The sequence below is a fragment of the Chanos chanos genome, chromosome 6 (genome assembly GCF_902362185.1).
Source record: "Chanos chanos chromosome 6, fChaCha1.1, whole genome shotgun sequence".
NCBI classification, from domain to species: Eukaryota; Metazoa; Chordata; class Actinopteri; order Gonorynchiformes; family Chanidae; genus Chanos; species Chanos chanos.
Window position 1 is genome coordinate 31,788,956 of NC_044500.1, and position 25,536 is coordinate 31,814,491.

The 25,536-nt window shown below is 41.4% G+C and overlaps 1 protein-coding gene across 2 annotated transcripts; it reads right to left on the reverse strand.

Annotated features, from left to right (window-relative positions):
- Positions 1-739: 739 nt before the first annotated feature.
- On the reverse strand, positions 740-25,536 carry pcbp4 (poly(rC) binding protein 4). 2 transcript variants are annotated; one of them, XM_030776822.1, is made up of 13 exons: positions 25,429-25,536; positions 24,004-24,027; positions 21,728-21,760; positions 19,482-19,598; positions 16,764-16,895; positions 15,975-16,103; positions 14,375-14,449; positions 13,337-13,408; positions 11,055-11,096; positions 10,635-10,713; positions 8,441-8,493; positions 3,155-3,324; positions 740-1,091 (listed from the first exon to the last, which is right to left on the reverse strand). In XM_030776822.1, the coding sequence occupies exons 1-13, from the start codon at positions 25,534-25,536 to the stop codon at positions 740-742; spliced, it is 1,386 nt and encodes a 461-aa protein (XP_030632682.1). The 2 variants fall into 2 exon arrangements, with proteins under 2 accessions (XP_030632682.1, XP_030632681.1); XM_030776821.1 differs by having other exon boundaries at positions 8,441-8,496.

A 25,536-nucleotide genomic window follows, 5' to 3' on the forward strand; every position in this document is an offset into this window, starting at 1 on the left:
GCTGTGGAAACTTTTTTGTCTACTTTAACTGTGATAAACTGGACAAAATCCACAATGATCACCTGAAGCCAGTACAGAAAACAGACAGTAACCAGTAAAAGAAATGCTCAGTAATAAATAAAATAAATTACGCGACAATTTTCAAACAAATGTGACCAAAAGAAAAAACCAAAAAACACATTAAAACATAACACAAAGCGAGGTTTACATCTGTAGTTCTTTTTTTAAAAACATTTTTTTTCTTCTTTTTACACATTGTTCAAAGATTCTTAAAAAAATCAGGAAGTTGTATACAGAAGCATACACAGACGTCTTTTTGTATAAAAGCTGATACATAGGACTTCAGTCACCAGTGTTTTAATTTTATAAACTCTTTACGGGAATAATTTGTAATTATCAATAAATAAGAGCAGACAATATATGAGTGGAAGGACTTGGGAGTGAGGGGTTTTGAAGTTAGGAATAGTTTATGGCTTTTGAGGCTAACTCAGCCAGAACACAGAAATAGAGCTATCCAAATAAGCCATTGTCCTCCTGCAAGGTCTTGGTAGTTTTCAGGACGAACTATGGAACGGAAAGGAAAAAAAAAAAAAAAAAAAAAAAAAAGAAAGTGAGTACAGTCTCTTTAGACTACACAGCTACATCAGTCAGGAGGACAAGACTGCGAGAAAATGCTCCTTGCCTTCTTCTTGTCTCAGGGACGGAGGTGCGGGGTCTCAGTGTTGTCTCCTCGTCGCCTTCAATACGGTGCAAATTTCTGCCGCTCGGGTTTCTTGATGCCGTTGGCGGAGGATATTTTGGCGGTGTAGGAGGCCAGCGTACCGTGGGCCGGAGCGGCGGCGGCTGCAGCCGCGGCAGCTGTGGCTGCAGGTGCAGAGAGTGCCAGGAAGGGAACAGACTTCATTCCCAGGAGGCTGGAGAGGGGAAGGGCATAGGGAGCGCCCAGGATGGGAGCGTGGGGCAGACCGCCCATCGCTGCCAGGGCTGCGGCAGAGGACGAGGCAGGGGAGGCGGGCTGGGTGAAGCTCATGTTCAGGTCTACAGGGGTCGACATGGAGGAGGACTGGGCGGTGGATTTGGCGGTCTCTAAACTGCACAGGGGGAAGGAGGGAGGGAGGGAGGGAGGGAGGGAGGTAGAGGAGAGGAGGAGAGGAGAGGAGGTGGAGGAAGGGAAGGTGGAGGGAGAGGAGAGGGATGGGGACCCGGATGGAGAAGGGTTAGAAGGTTAAATAAAAGACATGTTAAAGAAAGAAATTGAGAGAAATAAAAAATAAATTTAAAATAAAAAAAAAAGAGAAAAAAAAAGGAAATAAAAAGAAAAAATCATAAGAGAGGTGTGTTTTGCTGGAGGTTGCAACAGATTATTTGAGGGGGGACCTTGGCACTCATGGGGGAGGTGCTTTTTAATTCAGGGTGATGGCTTGGGTAGGGGCTTTGGGAAAAGAAACAAAATGATTTTATTCATTAGGATTTCCTTAAATCGGACCTCACCGTGAAGAAGAAGAAGAAGAAGAAGAATAAAAACGCATTTGACAACATGTTACCCATTGCAAATGCATGTTTGCTGTAACATTATAGAATTCTTTGAAGAAAAATCATATTTATGGCATGTGCTGACCTTGTGATGTCATCGGATACAATTAAGAATGGGGTGTGTTCAATATGCAGAATTCTCTGATGCAATGGTTTGAAACAGAACGTCAGCTGAAGGACGTACTCTTTGACAGCGACGTCGATTGGAGGTGACGTCCATGGGGAAAGAGTTGCGAGACATGAATAATCATATCGAGATGAAAGGGCTTGATTGAATCAGGGTGTTAATAAGGTATTGTTCAACTGGAGTGCCATGGATTTGTTGCTTTGCTACAAGTATTGACATAATCCTTTTTTTTCTGTTCTCACAAACCAAATTGACACATTTTCAACTGATAAGAAACTTCCAAATTAATATATTTGTGCACATGTAAAAACAACTGGGAGAAACAAATGTTTCACCCCCAAAATATCTGAAATTAACATAGCTATTCCCATGAAAACAAAACAAAAAACCTCCATACAGGCAGCTGTTAAAGGGAGAGAATGGGAAACCCTGACAGATCTTACAAGATTTTGACAGTTTCTGTACAAGTCTGCTTGTTGAACACACCTGGGAAAAACACAAATCTTTTTAGTCTTGACCTAATTTTGATCCAGAGTGAACTTACAGTACCATAATGGAAAACAGTACATATAATTGCATCTCAAGATCACCAAGGACTTTAATGCCTCCAAGAGTATCAACAAAATGTGGTAACTTTCCAAACAGCTTTTTAGATCTACCATTAGACAGACCTTTTTAATTCTAATTTATCCACCTTTCTCATTATTATTCATGATCAGATGAGCCAGACACTAAAGAATACATTTTCCCATTCGTTTAATTTGGCGCACTGATTCAAACTCACAAAACAATACGTTCCTTTTTTCAGTTCACTTACACTCTCAAGTCCATGTTTAGATTCATGTTCTGAGATTCATTTATGAATATTTTTTATAAACTGTGCATTTATTAATCACTGTGCATTTAAATAAGCGTGACGGGAGGGGGCTGTTTTCATATGCAAATAGGGACCTGTGTAAAAAGCAATATACCAACTGCATTTCATTACTAAATTAAATCTACATTCTCAACGGTAAAGAAAAAAAAAACAATTATATTGAAGAGCATTGTTCCCTGACGTATATACATTTTTTTTCCCTTATACATCATTTGATGAAATTGTGCCTACACAAATCTCAAGGGATAGAATTAAGTTTGTCTGTGAGACTTTCACACGCTGTGCCTTTAGTCCTAACAAGTTGTTCGCTCCAAACACAGCCAATTAATTCCTCAGCTAGGCTTATTTTCCAAACTATTTCCACTTTGTAGTTGTGTGGTGCCTCTGACGTCTATAAAACCCATTGAAGCGTGACCCTGTTTAGGGGAAAGCGCTGTTGGAAAAGGCTCCAGGAAACAAGTCCTGAGATTTTCATCTTGAATCAAAAGCTCATCTGAATCATTTGGGGGCTAAAGGGCAACACTGATCTCAGACCAGCAAATGATGGAAAAGCTATCTATCTAAATGGAGAAGATATCTAGATGTTATGGAGCTGCTGTGGTGACTTGGCTTCTTACCAGGATGTGATGAGGTACTGGGCCAGGTTGATGCTGATTGGGGAGCCTGTGATGGTGACATGTCGGTCACTGGTACTGTCGAGCTGACTGCCGATCTTGATTTGTGCTCCAGATACCTGGCGGATTTCATTGATCTTTGTACCTTGTCTGCCAATGATCGAACCAATCAGCTGTGGCAATAGAGAGGAAAAAAACAACCAATTAGCACTACTTAGCTCTGAGAACATGGCGTTACCAATTGATTGACGTCAAACTGGAAAATTGTAAAATATACAAATGAATAAATATACAATATTATCTTCGTTTTGCAAAACATTTACACCATTCCTTCTGTTATAAATTTTCTTCTTAAATAATTAAAACAATGGCAAAGCAAATGGAGCAATTAACTGTAGGGTTTAATCAAGTAGAAACTTGAACTATAGAAATTGATTTGTGGGCATACTAGTCTTTGTCTGGTACAAATTAGTTTGGGAGGGCAGGGAGGACCATGGCAAATCTGGTACATCCTTTAATCCACACTGTTTGTCTCACACTGTGACACTCATCATCCATCAGTTCAAGCCAATAATCTCCCCAACCCATGGTCACTTACAATCTCTTCCAAATTTGTAAACCAAGAGACACAGGCTTCCTGCCTATCCGTGTGACTAAGTGGCTATTGATTTTCAGCTGTAACTCGAATGTGCTGTTACCTCCAGGGCAAGACAATGGAAATGTTCTTATCTAGCGTATTTAGAACTACCACCTCCCCACCACCACCACCAAAAAAACAAAAAACGTCTTCACAAAACAAGTCATTGTTTGGTTGCGTTTTGCTCGGTTCTCAGCTGAAACGAACTCTGCAGTTTATTTAAGGTCAACGTATCAAAATGTTGGATGTGCATCTATTCATTATCAGGGTCCAGAAATGGAAGGGGGCTGATAATGGGTGGGACAGAGGAGGAGGTCTGGCATTGTCTTTCGTGGATGAGCATTTGTTAATGGCTATGTTTGCTCTGTAGATCCAGGGCGGCCGGTGTAAACCCACAACAGGTGCTGAACTCTGACTCATCTGCCCTCTCCCAAAAAGCTTTTTTAACCACGGATACGGAGACCAGCGCTTCGGGCTGTGCCCAATACGCCTCCAACGCATTGAAATAAGTTAACTTAGGCCCAACTCAGGGTAGACTGTCAGGATCCTGATGAAGGGGGACTGGTGTCCAGACCTTGATCCTTAGGGTTTCTATGTCAGGCCTGGACAATGATAAAGTGACACTGCTGCAGATGTGTTGGCAGTTTGGCATTCATTTGACTGACAGATCCCCTTTTGTTCACCCTCCCCAGTCTCTCTCTCTCCACCAGTCCTCTGTTCTCCCTCGGTTTGTGTGTGTCTGTGTGTGTGTGTGTGTGTGTGTGTGTGTCTGCTGAACATTCCTTTCTTCAGAAGTCATACGGTCGCCCCGCTGCCTGATTTGTCACACTGTTCTCCCTGGTGCCTGGGGCTATTAATGGCTCAGCTGATTATGAGGGTGGCTAAGCGTTCTCAGATGGCCGCCAGGTCTCGCTGCCACCCTACTGCAGAAGACTCAGGGAGCGCCGTCTCTCTCTCTCTCTCTCTCTCTCTCTCTCCTTTAGCGTACATCTCCAGTCCACACAAAACAGCATTCTTTACAAGTCCCTACATTATTCATCCATCCTTATCAACAGGACAACATAATGACACGCTCCATAGCTCCTTTTCATGTTTATTTATCACCAATAAAATAACACTGCAACACTTCCAACATCCTTTCACTCTGACTTTGGGGTTTGTTTTTTTTTTTGGGTGTCTAGATGAAATGGGTGAGCGAGGGAAAATCTGCTTGGTATCGAAGTAGAGATGGGTCTATTTTGGGTGAATCTCTGCCGCAGTTTGTGATGTTAAAAGGCTGTCGGGCTGGAGGGCGTGTGTATGTGTGTATGTGTGTGTGTGTGTGGTGTGTGCGTGTGGGGCGGAGGGGGGGGGGGGGGGGGTTGCATAGAGCTCTAGGCAAGATAAAGCCTCTGCAGCTTTGCCTTCATGCTGTTTCTCGCATTGAGCTACTCAGACTGTTTCTCTGGCTTAAACTTGCAACCTGTGTCTGTCTCTGTGTTTTCTAGCACCCATCTGATCCCAGTCTAAATGCGTTGTGTCTCCTCAGTCTTAGCAGGGGTGGGCTACTGTGGAGAAACAGCTCCTCCAGAGAGAGAGAGACCTGATTGCGTATGATAAACAACTTAGTGTGCCAGCCGTTTGATGTCTGTTTGATGTCGCTTTGCCGTGGATCGTAATGCTGCAAGGGCATTTCAATAATGAATGCCACGCTATCTCCCCTGTTCATAGGTTTTGTGCACATAGAAATGTACATACATTTAAATTTTGTCTCTTACAGAAACACTGCAATTCTTTGAAGTGTATACACACATACTTGGAATGTTTTCAATATTCTACAGTAAGTATTCATGAGCTAATATGGAACATATGTAACATTCTTGAAACTAATACCCACTCACTGTAACTGTCAGGCTTTATTAGTTCCTTAAACTGTTTATAACACACCATTATGATCCACTAATTACCTTAAATGTCATATCATAGTAACATGAACACAAACACCCCTCATAGAGCTTACTGTGTCTTATTTGCATCCAATTTAAGGATACAAAGGATCAATTCATTTAATATGTTGTATAACTACTGTCCAGTTCTACTAATAGCTGAGAGATCCCAATGCTATAAATCATGTAACATCTTTGTTCTGTGACAACTGCGGTCAGTGTATTATTATACACAGAGTAAACTACAAAACCAATCTTGTCAGCTTGTCCAATATTGGTATCCTCTTTGTTTCTGTGAACCATGACTCATAAAAGCTGATATGAGGCAGAGCTGGACTCTCTGTGTTGGTCAAGTGTGGGGTCTAAAATAACAGAGCGGGTTATGGTGGCCATGGTGACCTGGGTAGGGCTGAGATCCAGCAGATTAGTCCGGTGGTCTCAGAGAGACTGGGGGCAGGAGGGGGGGAGCCCCAGTTTAAAGGCATGCCTGGCACGCAGCTCTCGCCTCCTGATAGAGAGCGAGAGAGAGAGAGAGAGCTCTGTATTGTGCGCTCTGGGCCTGATGAAAGGCTGTAGGCCGCTTTATTTACCACACTGTTTTGACAGCAGAGAAGCGCTAAGTAAGTCAGACACTGTGACAGCATTGAACTGAGCCTTGTGAAGCTCTTCTGAGCATCTGGGGGGAGAAGAAATGGATGGATGGATGGATGGATAGATGTCTTTGTCAAAGCTTTGATGAATCTATGTGAGAAAGCAACGAGAAAGATTTGAGTAACAGCGCTCTGCGTCAGGGTTGTGTAGCGCTATCGGGAAGGATTTTTAACAATGTTCCAAACACCTGAAAATGTTCACATCCATAACACGGTTTAACGTGGAGGGATTTTCATTTAGCTGATGTGACATCAACATTCTATCTATTGTTGTGTTGTTCTTGTTCTGTTTTTCACAGCTAACTAACTAACTAACTAACTAACTAATAGTACACTCTAGCATACACTCTCACTTAATACTTCACTCTTTTTTTCACCTCTGAAAAGTGCATTTCAGTGGGCCATGCAATTTTTGTGTTTCAGCTATACTTTGCAAAAATTTTGCAAGGATTGGATTTATGTCTTATGTGTTGTGACTATTCTGTCATATAGTGTGCTTCAGTAGGGCATATCAATGTTCAGTTACACCTATACCTCACCAGAGCATGACAGAGTAAAATATATTAATATAGCATTAAAAATACGTTTCCTTGGATATGACACATTAATTCTGCATTGAAAATATCTCAATAAAATATGCTGGAGAATCACACAATAATTTTGTGTCAGAACTGTTTTCTAGTGAGATATGCTTTAGAAGGATGTTCAATTCAAGGATTTATGGCTTATACTGTCTATTTAAGCATGTGTTAAAGCTATTGTAACCACCACAGGTTTAGCTGCTTGGCTACTGCTAACATTCCTCAGCACAGTGGCAAACAGTTTCTCTGCTCTGTGCTTTTTTTAAACGTAGTGCATTCTGTTCCGCGTTCTCATTGGTTAACAGCTGCTATGGCTTATTGTTACATCACTAAGATGCACTTAATGTCACTGTACATTGTATGTTCAGCGATGACTTCTTCTCTGGAGCTATACGGTTGTGCGTGGTTTTGGAGGGATGCTTATATTTCTCTAATTTATTCAATGCATTCAAGTCATGTTTGTAGTTAACTTGGAGTACTAATAATGCATTAATAATGCATTACAGCTGTTGGACAGATTGCAATTAATATGTACCTGTTAATAATGTGTTAGAATAACAATTAATTATTCTACAGTGTACTGTAAGTGTACACAAAATATGCCTTAAGGTTATTATAAACATGCTTGTTTCATGCTATTGACTCATTACCTTGTTTTAAGAGGAAAGAAAATACATTATACGAATCAATTATTAATACAATTAAATCTATTTTTGAGCTGGTTGTGAAGTATGGCAACTACACTTCATTTAGAGTCATAGAGGTGAAAGTGCTGTAATGCAATTGCAATCATACCCTTAAAATATCATTAGCTCCAATCACAAAGAATATAATTTGAAATGATATGTACTAATTTAATGTAACTTATAACAACAATAAATTAAATGTATTATAGTGATGATGTACACATCACAAAGTCAACTGAAATACTATGTAAATAGCATTAATACCAAAACAGCACAATTCAAAAATGCCAAATGCCAAATACATCTCTGTTTCTGAACTGAACACACTGAACTAGATCCGTTCACATACTTTTGCTACTTGTGCTGTTTGCGGTTTGCAACCTATGCACATTTCAAATCCTAAGGGGAAATATCACCTTTATATTGGATATACCCTGGATTCTGTTATGCCTCTGTGGCAAAGTCTAAAATTTAATAAACAAAATTTAATATACAAAAACAAACCACACATATCACAAATAAAAAGCACCCCACAATGCACATGAGGCCTACGCTGGATATGCGTACAAATTTTGTGTCCTTTTGCAGTTCATACTAGGTAATACAGATACACATTGCTGTATCAGTAGAAAGTTATGGCTGTAAAAGTTACATCTTGAATCAGGAGGGTTGAGTGGCTCATTAAACTTGTTTAACTAAATTAGAGTCGTAGAGATTTCACCATAAAGCCTCTCATTTGTGTCTTTGTGGATGAAAATAGGCTGTGAGTCATTAAATGTGCAAACACCGGGATTGGGGTGCTGTTCTTACGTCATTTGGAATAAGGAGCTCCTGGGAAGCAGTCTGGGAGTTGGACTCCATGCCTGCTGAGAGAAGAGGGTCACAAAGTTAAAAAAAAAAAAAAAAAAAAAAGCCCTGGAGAAATGATGAATGGAACAAACAATGAAAACTGCATTATGCATTTTCCCATTATCAGTCATTTCCTTATGCTAATCATTCTCCCCTCAGACTTGACAACACTCAATATTCTGACTATGAGATTCTAAGAATGGAAGTAGATAGATGCGTGTGTTGTTTCTCTCCTTTTTGTCTTTTTTTCTTTTTCTTCTTCTTTTTTTTTTTTTTTTTTGTTTTTGCTGGTCACAGATGAACTGCACTATGCATGAAGGGGTTTAGATTCTCCTCAAAGACTAAAGGAAGGTTTAAAAAATGGTGATTGTTTTCTTTCATTCCATTGTGTGGAATTATGCAAATGAAGAGATGAGTTAAAATTTACATACATTTTAAAACTCCTGTTTGAATCTGAATTACATTGTATTGCCAAGAAATATGGCGACTCAGGGAGCCAGTTCTGTTCAAACTTTCCACTGAGCGCATCAGACTGGAATCATTCTTCTCTCAGATTTAGACAAAATGGATGAAAAGTTGAGTCTTTCACAGATTTGCCTCTTTTCCTGAGAGAGTGAGAGTGGCAGCTCAATTGGACAGAGAGTGTCTGAGAGTGCTTGGTGTTTGGTACCAGGCCTGATCATCAATCATAATTCAGGTACGCTGACATAGATGAGTTCTGCTCTGTGCTACAGTAAACTCCAGATACATCCAAAAATTGCGCTCGTCAAAATACGATAATACTTTGTCAAAACAGTATGTATTAATCTCGCTACAGTGTATCTTCATCTCAAATGAAACATCTGAACTTGTATCTCTTTCTACAGGCTCTTCATTTCCTTTTTTTTTTAAGCAGTGAGCTCTTATCGTCTCTCCTCCCTTCACCTACATGCTATCACCTGTCCGTTAATGAGAGTGACGACAGCCATCCGCTTCTCCACTTTCCCACTTTCCCACTTCCTGTCTCGGCAGGGGCACCGCGCTGCCTTCCAGCCCGACAGGGGCCTTTTTAATAGACTGAAACACTGCCTTGACTGATGAGCTTTTTACCTCCAACATAATCGAATTCCCCAGCCATATCACAAGAGGATATGCTCTCCTTGTATGGGCAGCGGGAGGGTTGCCATTGCGTCGGATGCACTGATTGCTTAGAGGGATTTTTTTTTCTTCCATAGCCAAACTGAATACTTACTATAATGTTTAACAGTCTGTAGACTACAAGAGCCTGTGCAAACTCATTTCTAAATAAATTTTCAGGATCGTCAGACATGTCGAGAGACATCACAAAATGACTGGAGGGTAAACATTGTGGGTCTGTTGGACTGAACAAGAGATGAGACACAGGGATCGAGAGACAGAGACAGAGACAGAGACAGAGAGAGAGAGAGAAAGAGAGAGAGAGAGAGAGAGACAGAGACAGAGACAGAGAGAGGGAGAGAGAGAGAGAGGGAGGGAGAGAGAGAGAGAGAGAGAGAGAGAGAGAGAGAGAGAGAGAGAGAGAGAGGGGGAGAGAGAAAGAGGGGTTGGTTTCGCTTGAAATTCTAAGTGGACTTGAAAAGCCTTGGCGCTTACTGTGAAATCCCTGCAAGGGCTGGCCCCATTTCCCTGTCTAATCTATACTAGCATATGCTCCACGGAGCACAGGTGCATTACCTCGCTCCTAGACTGGCATAGTGTTGTTACGAAAACCTCTCATAGCACCATTCAGAGGTCCAGATGCTTTTTGCTTATGATATCTTCAGGTTAAAAAAAAAAAAAAAAAACACCCATGACATTTCCATGTGGTGGAGGGTCAGGGAGAAGTTCTATCGTCTTTCCATATTACAGAAGTCACAAAAAGACCACAGAGTGTCAGGACTGAGTGCTAACCAAACCTTGGTGTGGGCAGTGAGCCTATCAAAACCTACTGTATGCTCAGCCTCAGAAATAAACAATCAGAGAGGGGAAACATAAGGTTGTGTCAAGGTCAAGCCTGAGCTGGCAATCAGATGAAAGCTCAGTAAGTCCTGTTTGCCTCCTGTCTATTTTAAATGACTATCCCTTAGAACGTTGACACATCCAACCCTCACCTCACCAGAAAAGCAAGGTCCCTTAGATGTAAGTAAAGCATACATACCAGGCAGGACAGGGGTGGCTGCAGCTTGGCCTATCGGGGCAAGACCCTGCTGCATGGACAACTGATGGAGCTTGGCCAGCTGAGAGAGAAGAGGGAGAGAGAGAGAGAGAGAGAGAGAGAGAGATGGTTTGAGAAAAAAAAAAACAAATGCGGTTTTATTTTAAAGGGTGATTTTGTCATGTATAAGTACATGTGTGTGTATGTGTATAAATATATATATAAATAGATAGATAGATAGATAGATAGATAGATAGATAGATAGATAGATAGATAGATAGATAGATAGATAGATAGATAGATAATAAGATAATAAGATAATAAGATAATATATGCAATATTATAATACTGTAGCCCATCAAAAGAGGTGGCCGTTTAGCAAACCTTAAGGAATTCGGAGAGTGTCATCTCCATGTGGCTTACCTCTGAATGTGGAATGCCATATTGGTTCTGTACAGTGTATGCCTGTAAACAGAGACAAACACAGGCGTTGAGTCAAAATGGGCCATGTCACGAGGTATGTTTTAGCTCTTCAAAAGATGCCATTGTTGCTCCTCTGAAGAGGTTAGCTTTCAAATAAGACTGCAGCTCAGACCTCTGCATCAAAGAGAATCAGAAGCTCTGTAGGCAGACGCATAGGGCAAAAGGGAGCTCTGTGTGCTATTCCCAGAGGCTCTCTTGCATAAGCCTGTTTAAAAGTTTAAACACGCTGCAGAGAGTGCAGCCAATGACGCACAAATTACAAGCAATACCGAAGAAAAAGCTGAGATGTGTGTGTGTGTGTGTGTGTGTGTGTGTGCGCGTGTCTGTGTGTGTGTTGGGCTTGAGTTAATAAGAACAATTGGTCACAGGTTTTAGAGGAACATTTTTAAACTCTGTTTCCTTTGTCAATACAGATTCAGCATGTCCCCTGGGGTGAAGTAACGCTCTTGTGGGAGGTTTTTGGGAAGTATGAGAGAGACTAACCCCCCCATGTCCTTCATAAATCTCTTTCTCTGATCTCTGTCTCTCTCTCTCTTTGGGCCTTTCTCTGTCTCTCAGTGGATATCTCTTCTCCACTCTATGCTTTTGACCCTTTCTTCTTATATCAGTCATACATCCATCTGTGTTCACCTACCGCAGACACAGGGAGTTAAAGAGAGAGAGAGAGAGTGTGTGTGTGTGTGTGTGTGTGTGTGTGTGTGTGTGTGTGTGTGTGTGTGTGTGTGTGTGGGTGGGTGGGTCGGTGGGGGGCGGGGGGTGCTAGTCTAAATGATTTAATTTATTTGCTTTAATATTTCTCTTCAATCCTTCCTGAGTCCTGTCAAAGCTCAGCATGCTTGTAAATAATGTATAAAAGCATTAATCGCCTTGCCAAAGCACTTATCATTGCAAAGCCCCTCTCCTCAACAGCACACCAAAAAAACCCACACACATACACGCAGATAGACCCAAACACACACACACACACACACACACACACACACTCATGCAGCGCCTTCATTAGCGAGTGCTGCTGTGACGCTGACAGTCCCCAGGCTCTTGCCAGACAGCACTTATCTCAACTCATTTTGGAGGATGCCAACGTGTGTGCCTGCTTCACGTCATGTTCATTCTCTACTCTAAGGTGCGTGTGTGTGTGTGTGTGTGTCAAATACCTCCCCATATAACCGTAGTTAGATAAGAGGTTCACTAACACGGGGTATTCGAAGACAGGGGCTAAGAACACACAGATAGACAAACACACATACACACACACACATACACACACATACACATTAACACACACACAGAGCCACACAACAGGACTTGGCCTTGATATTTCGTACCCCCCGGCCTGGGTAAACATGTTCTCTGTAATGTGCTAAACTGCTGACTGTAGGCTGGTTGATGTTATCAGAGAGCCTAAGAACTCACATTAAGTTACACAGTACTCAAACACCAGATAGACTCTCTTATTATAGCACTGGGACAGACAAGTCAACACAATGGCTTTTTGACAGAAAGGAAAGAATTGACATAGATTTCACCATTATTCCCATGTCATGCCAAAGTTTCTATTAAAAATATGTATATATTTGTGTGGATGTGGGTGTGTGCGTGTGTAAGTGTGAGTGTGTGTATCTGAAAATAAATAAATAAATAAATAAATTGTTGCTAAAAGTTAGTTGAGTTTGAGGCGTTCGGCACAATTTCTATACATTTTATACGTACAAACACATAATCACGATTTTTCAACGGGAACATTTCTCAGCAAACTGAAAATATAATTCTTAATCATCTTAAGCTGCCAGTAAACCATATACATACAAATTACAGCTCTTCTGAAACACGATGCTATCTGCATTGTAGTATTATGCTGTATACTCTTTGAAGAAAAATGTCAATAAACACAGTAATCCAACAAGAGTTAAATATATGAGAGTGCAGTAGAAAAGAAAAACAAAATAAAAGAAAGGAACTCAGGGATATGGAGGGAGAAGCCATGTGCTATGCCAAACAAACAAACAAAAAAAAAGACCAGCAAGGAGATACTGCAGGTTTAATGCTTCTGGCATCTCCCTGGCTCAAGGTGTTGTCTGGCTGCAACATGTGACTGAGAGACATTGACAGGGAGGAAACAAAAAGCCCACCTCCACATTGAGGCAGAGATGATAGAAAAGAAAAAAAAGAAGCGATAGGAAGGATGGCTCCTTTAGAACAGCCTTTTATAGTGTTGTACTCACTTGTTGCAGATCCAAACCTCCTTGAGCCATTGAGAATAGAGGGTGAGACCCAAACTCAGAAGCTTCGAAAACCTTGAGAGGCACACAGGGAACAGAAGCACAACAAAGACCAAACCTTCATTTCAATACTGCTGCTATTACATTAGTATTCCTAATATTATTTTATTATTACTATTATTATCATCATCAAAGGCCTTTTATATTTTCATAATTCTCTCATATCTGTCCTTTGAATGGCAGCAGAGCAGCTCTAATCTCTGAAGAACATTTTTTTTTTCCCGATAGGAAAAAAAAAATGAAACTTTAATTTCATTAATAGACATTAATCTTGCCTCTTCTCCTGATAAACTAATGTTTGAATCAAAGTTATGAGCTATCACAAGCACACATGTCCAACTTGCTGCAATTCTAATTAATTTTTGTGCTATGGTATGACTCCAACCAGTCTTAATGATGATGAATATTCATGACGTTGATTGATCTTAATGGTACTGTTGCTAACACACATAGGCATGTTAGTAATGAATAGTCACGCCGCGATGAATAAACATTAGGGCTGTTCTCTCCCAGTCCTGAGAATGAGCCATAGAGCATCAATCAACGGCAAAACATAAATGAGGACTAAGCTGACATGACAAGAGTTAGTCATTACATGCTTCAGAGAAGATAGAAACGTCTGATCTCCAGTGTTCATGTGTCTCTGTATTCTGAGTGTGTCAGCAAAGGGAAGATATCTGTTCTAGTAGGAGGCCTGGTATGAACTATCTAGACATTAGAGAAGCTCTACGGAACCTGAATGTTTTCTGTAGGAAAAATGTGCAAGATTTTATTTATTTATTTCTTTTCAGATTTTCAAAAGCAGTCTTTCACAAGTGTGTTGGTTTTGTGGGTGCAAGTGTATACCTTCACAGGGGGTACGAGTGCGATGCAGATATTTGTTTGACTGTGTGTGACTATGGTGAGAGAGAAACACGGTTCGTCTTTATTTCTCGGTGAGCGTTTTACTGTGCGTCTGTTTGTTTGTTTGTTTGTTCTCACCTGATTTCCAGAGAGGAGGACAGCTCCTGGGGCGGGGGTGGGGCGATAAGGAATTGTGGCACCCTTTGGAGGAGACTGCACACAAAGAGGTGGAAAAAAACAAACAGATCACTTTTTTGGACACAGACACTGTCAACAGACACACTCGCACACACGCATATACACACACGCATACACACACACACACACACACACACACAAACATAAACACACACACACACACACACAGACAAAAAACCCTAGAACTATATCCCATCATTATATGCTCTCTAGATCGGAGGTAAAATCAATGAAATTACTGGACACATTAAAAATGAGCTGAAATACTTTTCCAAAGGCTCAGTGATTTCCAGCTACTCTTCAAGTAAAGCATCTTTCCAGCGCAAAACAACAGATTGATGAATTTATTTGTGTTTAATGAGCAAAAATGCTGATGCACACAGAGATGGAATGCATTTATTGATCAGCTCATCATTGCATTACTTAAATGTAGTCCATTACGTTTATACAGGAAGGAATAGACTGGATTATTTATGCATGCCATTGAGAGCTTTCGCATTCACTTATGAGTGTTTGCTTTTTTCTTCAGCGTGAATGTCAAGGGATTACTGCTCTCACCCCCGTGTACATTTGACATCCGAAAAAAAAAAAGAAAGAAAGATAGAAAGAAAGAAACTCAGCGGGATCCTTACCACCCCGAGCCTATTCTGTTTTTAACAGTTCTTAATGTCTGTGCTGAGACAGAATGACAGTAACACAGAATCCCACACTTCTTCACTGGGGAGATCATTTCCCAACAAGATAAAGATAAAATGATAAAATTGGGGGTAATAACAGTGCAATGATATCAACTTAATGGCAGTGTAGTGCTGCTCTTTTTTTTTTAATTTTTTTTTTTTTATTCGTCTCAACCAAAACAGAGAATCTTTTGAAAGATTCATAGAGTGACTTTGCATAATTTGCATCTGCGAGCAGGTGACGGCAGCCAGCGTTGGGGATTCCTGATGTGAGCTTGTAGCCTCTGGTGCTAAGTCTGCCAAAATGGTTCAAACAAGCCGTCCTGCCTTCCAACCCTCGAACAATGAGAGAAAACCAGCAGGGCGCATTCTAATTCTACTGAATGAAAAATTTGATTCCTCCAAACTGAGTGTGAATAAAAGACAATTGTTTTGAGAAGAATTGTAAATTTTGAAATTCCCCTTAAGAAAAATCCTTTGACGAAAGCATATTGTAGTTACCGTTGCAATTTTAAAAGTTTATTACCGGTAACCTGGTGGTATTAAGAAATTTATAAGAACTACATGAAATTTCTGAGATGCACCATAAGACAAACAGCAGCAAGTCCTGAGGCCATGTTTTTATAAATGAGGAATTCCCAATATGTTGTATATTAGCATTAAATCTCTACCACATTTTACCAAGTCCTCTGTCTCAAATACACAAACATCACATTAGTCTTTCATAACTGAAACATGTTTGTGAATACTTTGCTGTATTGCTACCAGGAGACACTCTGCTTTGGCAGATCTGCAGTGTTTTTACTTTCTGGTTGTGCACTAAGAGGGGGGGGGGGCGCAGGGCAGGGGGGTGGGCAGCGTACCTCTAGTATTACAGTGCAGATGAGTTTGACACACTGAATGATGGCATCTTGGGTGCCAGATATCGTGACGCCTCTTTCAGTGGAGTTGGGAAGCAGATCCCCTGCCACTTGTACCTGTGCTCCCGTGCTCTGTAAATGGACACACGCACACACACACACACACACACACACACACACACACACACACACACACACGTACACATGCGCACACAAACACACACACACACACACACACACATGCATATACACATGCACACACGCGCACGCACACACACACACAAACATACACACATACACATGCACATGAAGACACGCACGCACACACACACACACACACTTCATCTTTGTGGCATAAACCATAAGAAACTGTTGTGAACTGCAAAAAGACAAATGAACATGTGAGGCTACCCAATAATAACACAATTTCATTTTCAGTAGTAAATACTAAATCAGTCTCTCTGTTAACTAAGCTTTTGATTTCACAAAAGGCATCAATTATGACTCTACTTAATTGTGTGCATTACTGCTAAAGCCAGCTTTCCTGATTTAATCTGCCTGGCACACACCCTTCTCTCAACCTCCCTCCACCTCTACATTAGCCCAACTTCCATGACATGGCATAAAGCATTACGTCATGCCCGCTTGTCAGCTGAAACCATAAATGTAAAATAAATGGGCTTTTACTGGCAACCGAATATACAGGGAAGAAACAGGCCAGATACGAAGCAGAGCTCCACAGAGCTCTCCTAAAGGAGGAGAACATGAGGCTGTTTTCCACTTTCCACTCACCTCTCTGATCTCTTTGATTTTGGAGCCACCCTTCCCGATGAGAGAGCCGCACTGGCTGGCTGGGATGACCAACCGCAGGGTGACCGGAGGCTTGCTGGTGACTGTGCCATTAGCCACGAGAGCTGCCAGATCCTGCCGGTGCAGAGAACACACTGTATGTGAATAATAGCTTAGAGATACAAGAACACTGGCATGGCGTGAGGTGTTTGGGAAGAGTGAGATCTGAGTCAGAAAAGAAGCACGTCAGCTAATTCAAAGTCTAGGTACCGCATACGACAAGTTTTCAACCATCCCGCCCTTAACACCCTCAGGTAAAAGTTTCCATGTGATAGAATAAGTTTGTAGACAACGTTGAGTCATATATGGGACGTGATGTCTCTAAATGAAATAGGTTGAAGTAATGAAACTGTCCAAAACCAGTCCAGTAATGAAAGAATTTGACTTTAGTGCGAGGTTTCCAAAGCTTGCACTACCACAACAAAAAAGGAGGAAAAAAAAAGCTTCAGAGACGTTAAGTACAAATGATTTTCCCTATATACAGGGCATTCTATGATCTTAAAAACATCAAATAAATGCCAAAACAATTTAATAAAAAGCCAAAACACTATATAGAAATATCTGGACCCAAACAAAGCAGCTTTTTTTTTTCCTGGAAGAAAATCTTTTATGTTTGAGTCCACGCTTGTTAACGGCCCTTTAAATAGCAGCACAATTTTAATCAATTCCCCCCTATTCAGAGTTTGCCAATCAATGGTCCTGCCAGCTAAAGGTTACTGTTGATTGAATAAAGTTCAGCCGAGCTTGTCGTTCCAGTACCATTGACTCCCATAGAGAGATCATGAACAATATTTACCCAGTGTAATCCTTAGGATCCTTGAGTGTCAATTTAGAGGTTGTCCTGGACACATCTTCATCTGGGGAATACAGTTCTGAAGAAGTTGGATGTCTCTTAAAATGAGCATCGCTCTTAGTTTGTCGTCTTGCCCGGAAGGAATGGCTCCGTGCGTCCATAAGTCAGCGGCCGCAATTTCAGAGGCTCGTACTTTAATTAAGCTAGGTAATAAATATCAGTCCAAATCGTGGCTTACGACTGCTGCAATCAATTAGCGCAGGCTGGACTCTAGCTGGGGTTTGAAATGTAAATAGCATGAGCTGTCTCACTGCCCATCAAGCCTGGGCTGGAAGTACGTGAACAGAATTATTAGAGGCAGAACGTCCCAGAATGCAACGCACAAAGCCCATATTTATTTCCAAGCTGAGAGTGTCTGTTCGCACAGCATTTGGAGATATCGTTTAAGAATTCCTTTTCTGTCTTATCCCTAAACCTCTAGAGAACAGCCAGGGGAAAAAAAAAAGGAAAGAAAAAATAACACTGTTCTGTTCTTTCAAATATTGCGTCCTTGAAAATAAACTGAGAATGAATATCCAAACGTGTCTGACTGGGCCTTTTTTTCTTTAGTCAGATTTGCACTCTTCCTTCATCTACTCTCACATGTCTTTACCCATCTGGATCATAGAGATTTAAACGTCACCCTCTAGATTTAATTTCAAAATATGAAGCGTATAGTAATAGCTGCAAACACGCCTGCCTTCTCTATTGGTCCTCAGAGAAATATGCAGCGCCATGCAGATTTTTAAACACTCCTTATAACTGTACTATGATGAATTCATTTTGCTGAACAACTCCTGGAGTACATTACACTCTAGACACCAACCTAAGACGCCTGATTTGACTGGACGGACAGAGCATTAAGTGTGACTTAGTGACCTGGTTTGTCTGGTTTATGACCGAGCCCAAAAGCATAATACTCAGCTCTTTTGAATGTTCAGAACCTCTGAATCTCCCAAGGCCTGATCTATTATTAAGAATCTAAGACACTAACTATCCTGACATTAAAGTGAGAAAATGGGTTACAGTCAGAACACTCAAACTTGGGCTTAATCCAATAGTTCTGATCCTATTTCTTGTTATTCAATGCTTATGATAATAACAAATAACAGTTTGGCTGAAATTGTGTCTTGTCTGAAAACTTCGTTCAGTGAAATCCAAAGAGTATGGAGGGGGAAAAAATGATTTTAACTCACAGCTGGGCAAAATCTCAATAGAGCTCCTTGTAAAACTGAACAGCAATGTGCATCATGTGCCTGGCGCATGCAAGCTACCGGCCACCCCAAAGGTTACTATGACAACGCTTCCGCTCTGGGCAGAGCAGAAGAGAAGAGCTTGTAGTGGGGTGGGTGGGTATGGGATGGGGGGGGGGGGGGGGGGGGGGGGGGGTTGCGGGGGGTGGCAGGAGATTCCTAACAGATGTTTAATGAATGGCGCCCTGCCTGCCAACACAATGTAAAGGAAATAATGGATTTGGTTTTAGCAATTTCTCAGTGATTCAAAGCCTCTCGGTGGAGGCGCTGTTGTGTTGGAGCGCTCATTAGTGCACACCAGGCAATCTCACATAGGGGGACTCCAGGGAGCAAAACACACATAGCTCTGATTGACAAGTGAAAATGTTATGGTTGGGACTGCATTCTGTAGGTTTTTTTTTCCCCTTTTTTTTTTCTACTGCAGACTTGTGACCTCTGATATATATCCTTGGTGTACGTGTGTTTGAGAGGGTGTAAATGGGAGAATAGGTGTGCGGGTGTGTGCACGTGTGTTTGAGAGAGTGTAAACGGGAGAATAGGTGTGCAGGTGTGTGTACGTGCATGTGTCAGGCTCACCTCTTCCAGTTTTAATGTGATCATGGTGAAGGCTCTGAAGACGCATTCTGTGGGTCCAGTGATTGTGATGATTCTCTCTGGGCATGAGCCCTCTGAGATATTGATACGTGCGCTGCTCTGTAATGACAAAGGGAAGAGACATACATAGACAGGGGAAATGAGCGGTTTTGTAGATAGAGTGATAAGAGAAGATAGGTATCACTTCCGCAGCTCTGCTCTTTACACTAGTGCTATTTGCTCTCTCTCTCTCTCTCTCTCCCTCCCTCTCTCTCTCTCTCCCTCCCTCTCTCTCTCCCCCCCCCCCCCCCTCTCTCTCTCTCTCTCCCTCTTTCTTTCTCTCTCTCTCTCTCTCCTCAAAGCTCTGTGGGGGTCAATCTCATGCCTGACTGGATTTCCTCCCCATGTCCCTCTGCTTTGTTTACTGTATTCCCTGGATGAACGCAGTAATGCTGAAATATGGATGAGGGTGTATACTGGTAATCACTGTGCCTTTTTGTGCACACGTGCATGTGTTTATATCTGAATGTGCTCGTTGGGTCATGTGCCTATGGCGTCACGCGTGCGTGTGTGTGGCTGCATGTCTGTGATGCTTCCATTAGTTTGACCATGAATATCTGCGCATGTCTATGTTCAAACGATAGCCTATGTATGTATCCATGTACGTATGTGAATATGTGTGTGTGTGTGTGTATTTGTGACTGTGTGTGTGTGTGTGTGTGTGTGTGTGTGTTTGTGTGAGTGACTCCTTTGCCTCACTGACTCATTCGTGTGATGCCAGCTCATGTGCTGATGACTAAATCTTATGGACGGTGTGAAGTGAATCATCATCCTGCAGGGCTTTGTCCTGTCTGTCTCGCTTACATGTAATCTCTCTATCATTCAGCGTCTCTCAGTCTCCAACACATTCTCATTACTGCCTATACAAACTGCACCATCCACACACATTACCACTCATCTACAGACACTCCAGTCTCTTTAGACGTTGAAAGCTGAGTTGATTCAAAACTTCACAAGTGCCACATTTACAATTTCCATTCATGCCAACGGCACAGAACATAACAATATGTTATCCCATTCAGGTCACTGATTAATGGCGTGTTAATGCGCCTACGAGGTGACATACTGATTAGCATTTTTCAGTGTTTACAAAACTGTTACATGTGGCTGAAGAAGGTGTTACATTTGCTATGACTGTTTTTATTTAATCCTCAAGATACGTAGTCGAAATGGACGAAGGACACCATTCGAAGTTTCATTTTTTGAGGCTTTGGGGGGAGAAAAAGGGAGAGTGGGGTGTGAATGGGTCGTGCTCGAACTGCTGATCAAAGGAAGGTATGGGCAAGCGTAAACAGCCGCCAGTGGGTCTGAGGCACTCGCTTAGGTTTTTTTTTTTTTTTTTTATGTCACCGCTGCCCCCCACATGACCCTATGGCAGCCTTCCAATGACAAATGAGTACACTGCTAACACCCCCCGCCCCACACCCCTGCCCCCTGCCCCCTGCCCAACCCCCCAACCCCCCTTCTCGCCTCAGCTCATGATTCCAATTCCTTGTCAATCCCCCCTCTCAAAGTTAATTAGAAGACTCAGGGCCTGTTTTGCATCTTAGGAGGAGGAGAAAAAAAAAAAAAGCATTAGTCTTCATTTCATGCAGACAGAAGCATCATGTCTGTCTGCTGCATTGTTATGCCAGTGCTGTTAGGATCTGACCACTGAAGTAGGCTTAGAAAACGCCTTGGCCTCACATCAGCAGCTTTATGAGGGGAAATAAAAAAAAAAAGAGATCTCTCATGTGTTAGTCTACACCAGGCCACACCTGAGTCTTTCCATAGCTAAATCTCTCTCTCAATCTTCTCTTGCTGAGCTCTAGAATCACTGATAATGGAAAACAGCCTTGAAATACAAGTACCCTATTCAGCATGAGTTAATGAATTTATATTGTGTCTCGTAAATGTGCGTGTGTGTGTGTGTGTGTGTGTGTAAGGCACCCTTGAGATGAAAATTTTCTCTTAAATATTCACGTTTTCCTCTTTGGCAGCTCTCTTAACAACACAGGTTTCTTGTAGATGTATATAACCAATGAGGTTAGTTTCTCCTGCAGCTAGACACCAGCACATTACCACTTGACGTGGTTCCAAACCTACCTGACTTCAAACGCAATATCTCCTCTGTTCTGTATGGATGTTGTGTACTGTGCAGAGAAACAAGAACAACAGTAGAACGTTGTAGCATCAACCAGCAAACTTACCTCCTCTCGTATTCTCTTGACTGTCTCTCCTTTCTGTGGAGAAAGAGAAGAAAACACCCTTAGACTCTCTCGCCACACTGTTTTCCACAGTGCTGTCATTCACTATGTCCTCCTACTTGACTATTAAATGAGTTTGACTACTCTAACAGATAGTCCAAATTAATATCAATTCCGCACCACTACACAGCAATATGGCTTTTGCATGAATAGGTCCCAGGAGAACAGGTTTTCCAATTGAGGGCCCAGCATTTGGTGTGACTGGGGAATCAATTGCCCTTGAATCACTTAAGCAGATAGTCTCTCTTCTGCACAGACACAGGAACTAACAGAACTATTCAGGTATGTACAAATACCTGAACTCAACATGCCTCAGAGCCTTTTCACTGGCGTCAGAGTGGAGCACAGAAAAAAACTAGCCCTCTGACTGCAGATTTCTGATGGTGATTTTGATTCAGATTTTCACATAAAAAAAAAAAACAAAAACATGCGCTGTATGCATTAAGTGTAATTTCTTCTGTCATTTCTGCTCTCAAGAAACCGACGTAAAGCAATGTTGGACATGAATGCAATGTACCTTTTCACACAATGAACCCCTTCACAGCTTGTGAAGCAACTGAACATGTAACGATATTTTTTTCTGCTATATTTCAGTATATATATATATATATCCTTCCCCCTAAATTCAGTTTTTCTGCTTCCTTTTTTCCACACTTTGTGGTGCACAATCGTTAGGGATCAACAGTCTCAGTAGAGACTCGAGGGAGAAGAATATGTAACACACTCCTTCATCTGTGCTGTGCGAGAGACAGACAGACAGACAGACAGACAGACAGACAGACAGACAGACAGACAGACAATGGAGGGGAAGACAGCAGAAGTGAGAGAAAGCAGTGGCTGCCTCCTGCCCATTAATACGGCTCACACTGCGACGTGATCGGGCATTAACGGATAACCATCTCATAAATGTCATTCAGAAACCTCAGGGATGCATGCATAAAATTATGATCCACAATGAGCAGGCCTAATATTCAAATTTAGCCAGCTCAGATACTTACTGCTGGTAAAATATAACTACATTATATACCCATTACAAATAAAAAAAATGATACACTTTTGCACTGAAATACCACGTCTTGTACATACACCCACATAAATATGCATATGATACACATACGTATATAATTATTCAGTATTATACAAATGTAATTGTATTAAAACACACATACTTTCATAATCATATTGTCATTCATTCTCTGATGTTTGTTTCATATGAAGGAGAGAGAGGCACCTGTCTCGACAGTGAGTTACTGGATAATGCTTGATTTGGTGTACTAACATCACTATCATCTGTTGCATGTTTAGTTGAATGTTATCAAAGAAAATTCTTAAAATATCAGTAGGAAAATGTGACTGATAGATGTCTGTGAGCAGCTTTGTTTTGAAAGCAAATCTAATAACAAAAGCCTCTGCTAAATTGTATTAATACTCAAACAGCTATGGTATATTTACAGTGGTCTAGAGCCTATCAGGCACCAAGCATGCACTGGCGTCTGGGCCTGGTCCCGTGGGACTGATGCACAAAGGCTGGCAAAAGCCCAGGGATCTATTAGTTGGACAGTCCAACAGAGAGTGCCTTTTTGTCAGGAGAGATTCAGTCCGAGCTGCTGTCTGTCTGCGCTCGTGTGTGCGTGTGTGTGTGTGTGTCTGTCTGTGTCTGCATGTGTGTGTAAGAGAGAGAGAGAGAAAGAGTGTCTGTGTGTGCTTAAATGTGTGTCTATGTCTGTGTCTTTTGGCTCCTTTTATTTAGCCAAACACACACACACTCACAAACACACACACATAGACAAACACACAAGCGCATTCACAAACACAGATATGCACACACACACACCCTGGAAAAACCGGACTTAGGCTGCTAGAGGGATAAACAATTGTCATGTTGAATATTTAATGATGCAGCAAATTCACACCATTACTGTACCTGATGTGTGTCTCATAGGAACCATTGAGTTAATTGATATCAAAGTGCCATTTCACTGAGGAGTCGATTTGACAAGACTGAGGATGCTGAGTTCCACGCCTGAGGCCTCATCCCATTCTGACTTAGAGAAACTGAGATAATATCTATTTCTAACTCATACAGCACATGCTAGGGTTCAGTCATACATACTCAGAGGCATGCACTAGGGACAAGAGAGGAAGAGAAAGAGAGAGAGTGAGAGACAGAGAGAGTGAGAGACAGAGCGAGAGACAGAGACAGAGAGAGAGATGCTCACCTTTCCTATGATGCTGCCAACCTCCTGCAAAAGAAATAAACCAAATGTCAGTGTATTGATCTGAGTTCTTCCTTCAGACGTGGTCTGTGGCTTCAGTTGAGGCCTGAGCTGTGTGTGTGTGTGTGTGTTAGCTTTGACTGCTGCCACAGTTCTAAGACACTCCTCTGATCACTATCAGACTAGGCCAGATCCCTAAGGAGCTAAGCCACCTCTGCAGTCATCTAGGCTTCACACCATACCACTTATATTCAACCACACTTCAAACACACACTCCACTCCAAAGTAGATTATACTCCCAGTGCCTGCTTTCATGTTTTTTTCTTTCATTCTTTTCTTCCTAAAGTGCTATATATTACGTTTAATACTTAAGAGATTAAAAGAAAAAAAAGAGTCAAAGACATATAGATTATCTGACATACTTCTCTTTTCTCAAGGTCAGAGCAGGAAAAGGTGAAACGTTTTTTTTTTTTTCATTAAATCATAAATTATAACTGTGATATACATTTTTCTTAATTATCAGTGCACAAGTGTTCTCACATTTTTATGAAGAAAGGAAGGGAAAAAAAGGAAAGATACTGAAATCACACTCATTTAAAGTGAAAATGTATTGAGAGTGAGAACGCAGTTCACTTTATGAATCTGATTTTCTTATGAATGATTTACATTGCTGGAATGAGTGATTTATGGGACTGTTTCATTTCATTTTTTACTTCATATTTCATTTTCATTCAGCTCAGTGTGTTACTGACTGATGATCTGGATTCGACAGGATGGTACACAATAACTAGCACTGAAACACATAATGTAAACATTTGGTTACCTTTATCAGAAATTTAAGGGTTATCTGACGTTCTCAACCTCAGCCATACTCATAACCATTATGATGTTTATAATTGCACAACCTGTGTTAGATCAGTGTTTGGGCATATGGATGGCATAACATATGGAGATTTGATTTAATCAAGCTGATTTATTAAACAGACTTTAGACTCTGATAACTGTCTGGTCTCAACAACTGTTTTAGATTCAGCTCCTGTAATCCTTCTCTTAATCCCCACTGTTATACACAAAGCAATCACTCTGACCTCAGGTCATCCATAAAGCTCACAATACGGGTGCATTGTAAACATCAGACTGAATTCAGCTGCTAATTTTTTAGTTAAAAACACTCTGATCGTTTTTCTGCTCTCAAAAACTGCCAGACTATTCAAGTTTTCTTAGAAAGGGCAAAAAAGGAGAGCAGAGGTATTTAAGGGTCCAGTAAGCACACTGGCAAATGAGTCTTATCTAGAGAATTTTAAATGGAACTTTTTCACTATATTCAAATTTACCCTTCCTAATCTTTACAAGTGAATAACTATGGCAACAGCAAAAGTTTCTCTGTTACGTGTTACTAACTGATCTCGGGACAGCGATGTGACCTACCTTCCCATGCATGAGCAGCCTGAGGGTTAGAGTGACGTTCATGCCCCCTTCTCCAAAGTCCTGCTCACAGTTCATTTTGATGTGGGAGTCTAGCCCAGGGAGACGCAT

Bases quoted from the DNA above. Each gene is read 5' to 3' on its own strand.
- pcbp4 (XM_030776821.1), bottom strand. From the start codon at position 25,536: ATGCGTCTCCCTGGGCTAGACTCCCACATCAAAATGAACTGTGAGCAG. The intron at 16,896-19,481 runs GTGAGCCTGACA...CTGCACCGGCAG, and splicing joins TCACATTAAAACTGGAAGAG to GATCTGGCAGCTCTCGTGGC. The intron at 14,450-15,974 runs GTACGCTGCCCA...CTTTGTGTGCAG, and splicing joins TCTGCACTGTAATACTAGAG to TCTCCTCCAAAGGGTGCCAC.